Source organism: Rhododendron vialii, chromosome 12a (genome assembly GCF_030253575.1).
Source record: "Rhododendron vialii isolate Sample 1 chromosome 12a, ASM3025357v1".
Lineage (NCBI taxonomy): Eukaryota > Viridiplantae > Streptophyta > Magnoliopsida > Ericales > Ericaceae > Rhododendron > Rhododendron vialii.
The window spans coordinates 22,455,335-22,466,590 of record NC_080568.1 but is presented as its reverse complement, the minus strand read 5'-3'; the positions used below and the strand labels follow the sequence as shown (position 1 = coordinate 22,466,590).

The following is an 11,256-nucleotide window of genomic DNA, read 5'->3' as shown; positions in this document are numbered from 1 at the left end:
ATGATCACACACATCATATAAAAGGAATGAGATGCTGCCCTAGCAGACATCTCATTCAGTCATTCTCCGATCTCTCACTCTCTCAGACTCCTCTCAAGTTCTCAACGTCTCTCTGTCCTCTCACGGTCTCACCTCTGACGACGAGCCTCAACGTTCGGATTCTGGCACGCCTTATTTCTTTGGATCCATTCACCGAGTGATTCACCTCTCTCTGTCTCTCACTCTCTCACTCTCTCAGAGTGTAACGACCCTGAATTTTGGTCAGTAAAAATTTCGTTAAATATTTGAATTTTATTTAAATTACTTATTTTCTCTTGAGTGTTATATGATTTCTTATTAATATTCGTCGTAGTTAGATTTTGGTCCTTGGTTAAACTCTCGACTAGAAACCCCACGTGACCAAGTTAGTTAGTTTCCAATCGACTACTTGGAGGAACCGAGCAACCAACTTACCTAGCTACTAGATGAACCTTTTGGACCTTTTGAACCTTCTGCCTTTACCCATTGGTCCATAATGGTTAGGGTAATCTTTATCCATTGGACAATAGGCTTCCTATTAAAATATTTTGGTAAGTACAAGATATAGTATTTTAATGGTTTATAAAAACATGTGCAAAGTACATTTATTCTTTGTTTATTGGGGATTCTCCCACCCCTCCATTATCCATTGGTTAATAACCACAAGGGTAATTTTTGTCCATTGGATAATAAACTTTTTGTTATAAAAGTACATGTAGTCTTTCAAAATCTTATTTTAAAATAAATGGTACTTGTACTCTTTTGTCCAATGGTTATTAACCGCAAAGGAAATTATTACCGATTGGGTAATAACCATTAGGGAAATTAGTAACCCTTGGATAATAAAACCTTTTGACCAATAAACCTTGATGTGACTAAGGAACCTTCCAATAAAGTTGATTTGACTTGTACTTTATTATTATTTTAATAGAGAGAATCCTAGTCTTTTTATTGGGGTACTTGGTACCACATCAATATTTAATATAAGGCTTTTGTCACATGCTTAAAAATACTCCTTGATTATTTTACTATAAAAGTTTCCTTTTAACCTTTGTCCATTGGACAATAAAAGTTAGGAAAATTATTGTCCACTGGGTAAAAGAGTTATTCTTTCAACTAGTCATTTTTCTTAAACCCCATGTGATGAAAGTACACATTATTTTATTATAAAAGTACTTAGTAGCCTTAATAGCCTTTAAGGCCTAAGATTTTCCTAAGTACTCCTATATTATTTTGTATTAGGGTTTTGTACCCAATTGGATTAATTTATTGGGGAGTGGATCTTCCTAGAGTACATTAGTACACTAGTTTATTTATTTTATGTGGCATGTGCCAAAATGGATTTCTTTAATGGATTTTTGATTTAGAAAAATCTTGTACCTTAGTACTTTCTTATTCTTTCTTGTTATATTGCATGCATATGTATATATGTGTGTGTGTGTACTTGAGAGAGAGAGAGAGAGAGAGAGAGAGAGAGAGAGAGAAAGAGGAAGGAAGAAAGAAGGAGATGGGATTGTACTTTCTTGATCTTCCATATCTTCCTACATCTTTCAAGTCCATGGGTGAATCTTTCTCCTAACCAAACATAACTCTCCATTGTACTTCTATTATTGTTTAGCACAAAATCTTGTACCATTGTCTCCTATCCTTCCAACAAATCTCCCATAGTCCAATCCAAGGACTAACCTAGCCTTGTAAGCTACCTTATTAGGTCTAAGTCTATTTTGCCTAATGACAACCTATGATGGGCTATTATCCTAGCCTTTATTAGCCTAAGATTTGACTACAAGCTAGACCTAGGTTATAATTACCTAAGATTCACCTAGAAAGCCTAATGACCTTATAGCCTTACACCTAAGATTTGGCCTAAGATTGAAGTAAAGGTTATGACTTGATTGAAAGGCTTGATTTGATGACTTAATGGAACAAATCCATGGAGGATTTGGAGAGAGAGAGGGCCGGCCTTAGAGAGGGAGAGAGAGCCAAGATTTTGCCTATAAATAGCACCCCATGCTTCTCATTCAACTCACACCTTCACCTAGCAACTTCTCTCTCTAGAAAAATTATGTTCTTTATTTGTTCTTTCTTTTGTTCTTCATGTTCTTGAGTAGTTCTTGAGTTCTTCAAGAAACTCAACCTAAGCCGCCACTAGACCGCCACTCGACCACCCCCTCGATCCAAAAGTAGTAGTAGTAATAGTCAAGTAGAAGTTTCGAGAGAAACCTTTCTCTTTCGAAGCTACCGGAGACCACCGTAGGAAGTTACTCCGCCCGACCACCGACGTACTTTCCGTAGCCGACTAACCTTCCGTAGCCGACTACCGCCAAGAAGAACGGTAGATTATCCCTATCTACTACTCCCAATTATATGTAGTTCATCCTTACGTACTTATCGTTTGATTAGAAGTATTCGTATTTTGATCTTTAAGATAGTTATGAGTATGCGTATATGGGTTGCTTGTATTACTTGTGGTATGTGATAAAGCATAAGTGATTTCACTCCAAAGACGTCCGTACATGTGGCGTTGTGCTTTGAATAAAGCATAAGTGATACACTCCAAAGGCGTCCGTACATGTGGCGTTATGCTATAAGTAGTAAATTGAGCGTGATGAGTAATATAGAATTGGATGATCTTATTAGAATGATTCATGCTTATTTTACCGCGGAGTCTTTAAATGTAAACGAGACACGAGAACCGAGAAAGTAGAAACATGACACCTAGGGTGTGGTTAATTAAAAGAAATGTTTTCCGAGGAAGGAAATATTTTGAAACAACATAATGACCGATTTTGGGTGGCATTATGTGAGTTGTGTGTGTATGTAAAAAAAACATTTGAAAAGGTTGAAATGTTTTGGAAACCGCGGTGTGGCCGGACGTGGTAGCCCATCGTGTGAATTTTGAAAATCGCAACGTGGCCGGACTTGGTAGCCCGTTGTGTGTATGAAAACTCGTAATGTGGCCGGACTTGGTAGCCCATTGCGTGGATTGTGAAAACCATAATGTGGCCGGACGTGGTAGCCCATTGTGTGATGTGTGTTTTTTTTGTGTGCATTCCCATGGGAACCCGGAGCGGCGGAACCATGGTGAGGTATAGCTTGGTTATCCGCGGTACGGAGCCAATGCAAATATTTTTGTGTGCCAATGGGAACCCGGCGCGGCGGAACCATTGTGAGGATACTTGGGAACCCGGCGCGGCGGAACCAAGGTTGGGTGTGTAGCTTGGTTATCCGCGGTACGGAGCCAATGCAAATATTTTTGTGTGCCAATGGGAACCCGGCGCGGCGGAACCAAGGTTGGGTGTGTAGCTTGGTTATCCGCGGTACGGAGCCAATGCAAATATTTTTGTGTGCCAACGGGAACCCGGCGCGGCGGAACCATTGTGAGGATACTTGGAAACCCGGCGCGACGGAACCAAGGTTGGGTGTGTAGCTTGGTTATCCGCGGTACGGAGCCAATGCAAATGATTTTAAAAAGGTTGGGTGTGTTAAACAAATGTCTTTTGAAAGATTGTTTTGTAAATGAAAATGTTGACACAATCTACGATGAGTCGCGTAGGAGAAATACGAAACTCTTGGACACCAACGATAGTTGATTAACGAATGTGGATGTATCATTGATTAACTGTGTATATACTTATCATGTGGAAATTGATGTTGTATTATAGCTTTGTTTATAAGTTATGGGTTAGCGGGTATGGGATTACTCTGCTGAGCTTTGTAGCTCACGGTGTTGCCTTTTTGGTGACCCTGACATATTATATCGGTGGTGACGCTGGTATAATGTGTCAGATTTTGTAGATGATCAGGGTAAGCAGTTCACCGTGGAGGCTTTTGGAGCTGAGGAGCTGGCAAGAATGGAGGAGCTGCGGAGCTGTAGTTAGGAACCGTAGAACCCCCTTCATTTTTGTAAATATTGAACTCTTGTAGGAGTTTTGTTGTAATAAGAGCCAGACTCCATTTGATGTTATCAATAAAATGTCCTTTTAACGTACTCAAAATTCGGGGCGTTACACAGAGACTCAGACTCATACACACTCTCTTCTGTCTCTCTCTGTCTCGCTGCTCCTCTCTCTGTCTCGCTGCTCACGGTCACTTGACATCTCTCTTTCTCTCTCTCTGTTTTTGACTTTCTGGCGACACAACTCGCAATTCTCAAAGGATGAGTCGGTGCGACGGTGACAATCAGTCTTTCAACGTCTGTCACTCCGACTCTCTCATCACCTCAGGCTCAGGTACTGAGCTCACCGACTCACTCACCAGTCACTGTATCTCTCTGAGCACAGCTGCACAGGTACCTCTCTCACTTCCCTCTTCAGTTCCACTTATCTACTGTAAATAGGGTTTCTGAAAATAGGGTTTTAACTTGGTTTTTGAAATTAGGGTTTTTATTAATTGTTACTAATTTTTGAAATTAGGGTTATGAAATTAGGGCTCTTGTTAATTGTTACTAATTTTTGAAATTAGGGTTACGAAATTAGAGCTTTTGTTGCTAATTTCTGAAATTAGTAACAAGAAATTAGGGCTTTTCACTTTTGTTACGAATTTCTGAAATTAGGGTTACGAAATTAGGGTTTTTGTTGCTAATTTCGGAAATTAGTAACAAGAAATTAGGGCTTTTCACTTTTGTTACGAATTTTTTAAATTAGGGTTACGAAATTAGGGTTTTTGTTGCTAATTTCTGAAATTAGTAACAAGAAATTAGGGCTTTTCACTTTTGTTACTAATTTCTGAAATTAGGGTTACGTAATTAGGGTTTTTGTTGCTAATTTCTGAAATTAGTAATAAGAAATTAGGGCTTTTCACTTTTGTTACTTATTTCTGAAATTAGGGTTTTTGTTGCTAATTTCTAAAATTAGTAACAAAAAATTAGGGCTTTTCACTTTTGTCACTAACTTGAGTAATTTAGTATATTAGTATATTTTTGACAAATTTGTCGAAACTGATTTTGTACACACATGGACACGGGACACACCTGCACTAATTTCGTATATTAGTACACACATGCACAGATGCACTGTTGATATTTTGTATATTCTAGAAATGACCAGATCTAATGATTTTGTTATAGATATGCACTGTTGTCTGTTGATACTTCATACTTGATATGGATTAGTTTATTTTTGCATTACTTGAATATTGCATTTAGGGTTACAAAATTAGGGCTTTCGTGTTTCCCAATAACCCCTGTTATCACTACAAGAAAAAGCACTATTGCCTTCGCTTTTAAAAAAGTGGCTAAAAGTTCAATCTCGTTGGCATAGGATTTTACCTACAAAATTTGTTGCGTCGCTAAGGCGTGGCTAAAGGTGCGTCGACAATAGTTTTTGCCAACGAGAAGTCTATGCGTGGGTAAATGAATGAGTTTTAGCAACTACTTTCAGCGTTGGCAAAATGTCTAAGCTGTGTTGGTAATTGTTGTGTGTTGGCAAAAGTCAAGAAAAATATGGACAATATTTTACTTTTGCCAACGCAAAAGAGAAACTTTAGCGATGGCTATCTTTGTGGGCAAAGGACAAGCTTTACCAACGCAAATTGCTCGTTGGCAAGAGCACCATTTGCACTAAATTATAATTTTATTTTTTTCCTGTACTACTTTTGCCGACACCTAAAATGCGTGGAAAAAATAATTTGTATTGTATGTTCCATACCTTTGCCCATAGGCAAAGTTCTTAAATATATCCATAAATTTAAATTTAGAGCTCAATTTTCATAACATTTGAGGCCCATATTCCATCAAAATTCCTTAAAAACACACAAACATAGAATCTGTTATCAAATTTCAACAAAATCAATCCCATATGTATCCAAGTACATCCCAAAAGTAACTAACATTCTAAAATATCCAAAAAGGAACTTTGTCAATACATTTCAATATCCAAGAGTAATTTACCAAGTCTACCATATCCAAGTATCCTACCAATAAATCTATTATAAAAAAAAATGATCCGAAAAATATTAAGTGATTCCATCGCATTGCCTTGCCAAACCAATGCATCATCAACCTGTCAATAAATCAAAAAAAAACATCAATGAGAACTATGATTACTATCGTAATTGTGAAAATAATAGTACCTACTTTTATTGAAACAAAACACCCCAAAAGGAGAAGGGGAACAGAACACCCCAAAGGTTTAAAGTAAACCTAGGCTAAGTAACCCATAAAGTGTACAGGGTATAACTTCCCACATGTTTGACCCTTCCAATAATTGGGATGACACCACTGCCTGAACTACTTGGCAGCAGGCTAACCTGAAAAGCCTCACACCCATAGCCAAATAAAGCACCAGCATCACTTGATAGCAACAAAAAAACAGTATCCAAAAATCCTTAGACACAAGAGAAAATGGCACCAGGTGCACCAATAGATTCAGCATGTACACCAACAGATTCAATAGCATATGCCCAAGATTACCAATTTCATTTGAGACCTAAGGCCCTTTACTTCATGATTGATCTGCAAATTTGATTTAATGCCACTACCCACACCGCACCAGCATCACTTGATAGCAACAGAAAAAAGTTGCAACAAAAAAACAGCAGCAGAAAACAGTTGCAACAAAAAAACAGTATCCAAAAATCCTTAGACACGAGAAAATGGCACCAGGTGCACCACTAGATTCAGCATGTACACCAACAGATTCAATAGCATATGCCTAAGATTACCAATTTCATTTGAGACCTAAAGCCCTTTACTACATGATTGATCTGCAAATTTGATTTAATGCCACTAGCCACACTGCACCGCATCACTAGATAGCAACAGAAAACAGTTGCAACAAAAAAACAGCCGCAGAAAACAGTTGCAACAAAAAAACAGTATCCATAAATCCTTAGACACAAGAGAAAATGGCACCAGGTGCACCACTAGATTCAGCATGTACACCAACAGATTCAATAGCATATGCCCAAGATTACCAATTTCATTTGAGACCTAAAGCCCTTTACTTCATGATTGATCTGCAAATTTGATTTAATGCCACTAGCCACACTGCACCAGCATCACTTGATAGCAACAGAAAACAGTTGCAACAAAAAAACAGCAGCAGAAAACAGTTGCAACAAAAAAACAGTATCCAAAAATCCTTAGACACAAGAGAAAATGGCACCAAGTGCACCAATAGATTCAGCATGTACACCAACAGATTCAATAGCATATGCCCAAGATTACCCATTTCATTTGAGACCTAAAGCCCTTTACTTCATGATTGATCTGCAAATTTGATTTAGTGCCACTAGCCACCACCCAAAATTTTTGTTTAGTGTTGTCATGTAGTAACAACATTTCAATTTCTATTCATTCACAATGCCTCTTTTCTCATTCATGCCCACGCCTCTAACATTCTAGGAGAGAATTTTCAAATCTCCCACTATCCTAGAACTAGACTGCCCAATTTGGGTTAAGGAGTTGATTGAACCACAAGAACTGCTCTTAACTCTTTCTGGAGTGCACAGAAACATGAGTTGGGACTAGTTCTTGAGTGTGGTCCTAATCATGGCCGAGTGCCCTTGATTCAACAACTAATGATAGACGTATGAGATGCTACATACATGTATTAAATAATATCTAATTACTTAATTTGGTAACTCCTATCTTGATGGGTACAAATGAGGATGTAGGAGAAAATTATCGTTTTACCATTAACTTATCCAGTAGAAGTTGCATCATCCTCTTCACTTGATATGCTCGCCTCATCATCCTCTTCATCTAATGTGTTTAATTCGTCTGAGTTGCCCACCGCATCAGCCTCTTCATCTGATGTGCTTGCCTCACTATTGCACCCATCGATTACCTCTTGAACTTGGGCTGGATCAACCCCTGCTTTTACAGCCAACACCTGAAGAAGGCCTTGAACTACTGTCATTGTCCGAGAATGCTTAGTCAAGGTCTTAGCTTGATCGTCAACCTTCCTCTGTAGAAGAGACGCCTCGGGATCAGGTTCTTGAGGTTGATTGAACGATGAAATAGTACTCATGCGGCTCCTGTATTCCTTCACATAAATTGACCTTTTTCCAAGCACATCAACGGAAATTTGTCGCTCGGATGAAGGATTAGTGACATTGGGTTGTGATTGTTCTTTTAGCTTTGCTTTTAATTTAGCCTGTCAAATTTAAATCTGTTAGTTCGTGATAAGAAAACTGCAAAGATAAAACAAAAACAGAATAGCTGTACATCTAAGAATGTATAATATACATACATGATGCTCTCGAGCCTTGTCGTTTATCCACTCTCCCCCATGTCGATGACGTCTATGGGTCATCTCGAACTTCTCCGCAATGTTCTGTTTTTTACGCTTCTCTTTTAGCTGTAAGTCCATCAAATTTTCCAGTAAGTATGAATTCAATAATTAAAAAAGTAGGAAGTTCACAATTCTAAGCCAACACGTACAATCATAGAAGCTCGCGATATAAACGATCTGGAGCCACTTGTATGATTGAATTTCACCTTGGATCGGGCATGCTTTCCTCTGTCGGACTTCGTCTACAAGGAAATAAACAAATCCAATTGTAATGCTAATCAAGTTGCTCAATCCACCAAAATGCCAAGTTGAACAGGTTTCTTTTTCATGCAAACAACATATTAAAGAAAGAAAACTATGTGTGGACTCATACATGTTCAGATAGGATTTAGGTATGGCATGAAGTGTATATCCTTTAATCATTTTACTGATGGAAACAACATCCATAGCACCTAGCGATTTGTTTTAATTATTGTATTGAATCTTGTACAGCTATTATAGTGTAGAAAAGAAGACACAAAAGAACACATAAAACTAGATATTTTCCTTAAACTTGTCTTCCTTAAAAAAAAGAAAACAACGCACTTCAAATTCTAGTTGCTCAAAGAGAAGTTTAAATTTTTTTTTTTTTGGTGACATTGTAACTCCGAAATTCTTTAAAAAGTATCACATGTTTATTGTGAACCATCATGCCATACGATATATGGGTAAGATGTTTAACATGGGCAATTATGAGCGGTGTAAAAAAAAGATGGGTTGCGTGAGACGTCGTTACCTTCCAGTCCTTGGTCTCCCACACATTCTCAATCATGAACACCCAGTCCTCTAGTTTACAGGGATATGGTGCATGATTTTTGGGGTCAGCTACCTTATTTTTCATGGCAAAATAGCGTTTGCACAAGTTGCTCTTCCATTCCTTGTATAAATCCTGACACTTTAGGTCTATGGTTTCCCTAGCCTCCATATCATTCTTGTAGTCTCCAATGTCAAAAGTTTGCTGCAATTAGAAAAAAATAATTACAATATTTCTGCGACATATATGATTCAAATGAATAATGTGATAAATATTTGACTAAACATTAAATTAAATTACCCCAACTCTAACAACGATGGATTCTTTGATCCCAAAATCAATCGCTTTCCAACGAATGTCTCGAACAGGTGCATGATCTCTTATTTGTTCCCCAAGGGCAGCCGCCACTGCAGTGGAATGATCCCCTACTAGTTTCCGAGCCACACGGTCAATTTCAACAGGTATAGGATGACCAAGTTCTTTCCTAACCTTGTCCATATTCTTCCCTCGAGTTGGGCCTCGCGCACGCTTCTTGACCACAACTGAGGTTGGTGCTATTAAGACCATAATGTTATTTCACTATTTTTTTTTTGAAGGCAAAAAAATTTCATTAATTTTGAAATTGTTACAAGACTATAGGAGCAAGGAAACAACAACATGAAGAGTAAGAAGTAGTAACTACATGAAAATGCAATATCATAATGACAAAATGGTTGGAATGAAAAAGTGACTCAGGTGATTTACCTTCTAAGTTTCTAACAAGAAAGATCTGGCAAAATATAAGCTAGAATTTATAAGATTCATTACCGAAAAGTCATAAAAATTTGCAAATATTTCTCACTCACTCCAGTGATTGTTATACCTGCGTTAGGAAGCAGGTGAGGCTGGGTAGACGAGGTGGGGAGCTGGGTTGGCTGGGTCGTCACCCCAGGCATACTTTGCACATGATCAACCAATGGCGTTATAGCTTGTCCTTGTACAACCTGAGTTTCTCCTATCGGAATACTCGTATCTGTCCAACATGGCTCTGAATCTCTTGAAATGTGAGCAGCGTAGCAACCCTTCTTCTTTCTTGGAGCCCTACAAACCTAACATAATCCAAACAATGAATTGTTAGTTAGTACAAGTAAGCAACAACTGATGTGGATAGTATAGGGAGCAGATATTCTGCCTTGAACACACACGTATATATTCTGCCTTTAACACAACACAAAAATAACACATTACACACACACATATACACGTATATATTTCTGTAGTTATGATTGATTTGGTGGAATCAATCTCCAATTGAACTAGAGAGAGAGAGAATTTCTATGCAAATAAACATGTATATATCCACAGGTCGATATTCAAACACAGAAAAATAGGAGAAAATTTTACCTTGATTGACTGCTTCTCGCAAGAGCCCTAGAAGAAACCTCTGAAAATTGACAGAAAAAAGATAAAAGACGTGGGAAAGAAAAAGAATCGATGATAACGAGGGAAGTAAGAGCCGAGAGAAGAGGAGAAAATTTTACCTTGATTGACTGCTTCTCTCAAGAGCCCTAGAAGAAACCTCTGGACAGAAAAAGATAGAAGGCGTAGGAAAGAAAAAGAATCGATGATAACGAGGGAAGTATGAGCCGAGAGAAGAGGACATCGTGGGTTGAGTAGGGAACCAATGGAAAAATCTGAGCGCCCAAGTTTAGCGCCTTTTCTTTTCTGTAGTGTTTTTATTTTTCCCTCTTCACAGAAAATCGGTGCAAGGAAGGGGATCGGAGGTACTGTTGTCGAGAGAAAAAAGGGGAGGCACTGTTCGGATCTTGGGCGTGGGTAAGTGTGGGTTTGGTTGGGTTTTGAGTTTAGATTTTGGTGAAATCAGGTTTTAGGATTGGGTTTGAGCTAGAATGTCCAGATTACCCTTCTTTTGGTGTCAAAACCACATTTGGGGTTAGGTGTTATGTTTTTCCATCCATGGATTTTACGGGAGTGAGCAATTAGATGGAGTGGCTAACAGTTTAGTAGTTGGAGGGGGAAGTAGGTTCAATTGATAGTTGGAGGGGAAAGTAACTAAAAATTGAATAGTTGTAGGGGCAAGGAGATATTTAACCCTAACAAAATAAAAAAACTATACTACTTAGAAAAAAAGACAAAATAAAAAACTTTACCAAACCCATGCCGTCTCGTATCTCATATATATAAACGTATCACATATACAATTTCTAT

At 38.1% G+C, this 11,256-nt stretch overlaps 1 protein-coding gene across 2 annotated transcripts; it reads right to left on the bottom strand.

Moving 5' to 3' along the window:
• Window positions 1–5,777: 5,777 nt before the first annotated feature.
• LOC131311085 (uncharacterized) lies at window positions 5,778–10,141 on the bottom strand. Of its 2 annotated transcripts, none has more exons than XM_058338407.1 (7): window positions 9,911–10,141; window positions 9,349–9,602; window positions 9,031–9,252; window positions 8,405–8,497; window positions 8,214–8,321; window positions 7,655–8,117; window positions 5,778–6,020 (listed from the first exon to the last, which is right to left on the bottom strand). In XM_058338407.1, exons 1-6 carry the CDS (start codon window positions 9,981–9,983, stop codon window positions 7,662–7,664), a joined length of 1,206 nt encoding a protein of 401 aa, XP_058194390.1. In that variant the 5' UTR covers window positions 9,984–10,141; the 3' UTR covers window positions 5,778–6,020; window positions 7,655–7,661. The 2 variants fall into 2 exon arrangements, with proteins under 2 accessions (XP_058194390.1, XP_058194391.1); XM_058338408.1 differs by having other exon boundaries at window positions 9,124–9,252.
• Between the last annotated feature and the right edge of the window lie 1,115 nt (window positions 10,142–11,256).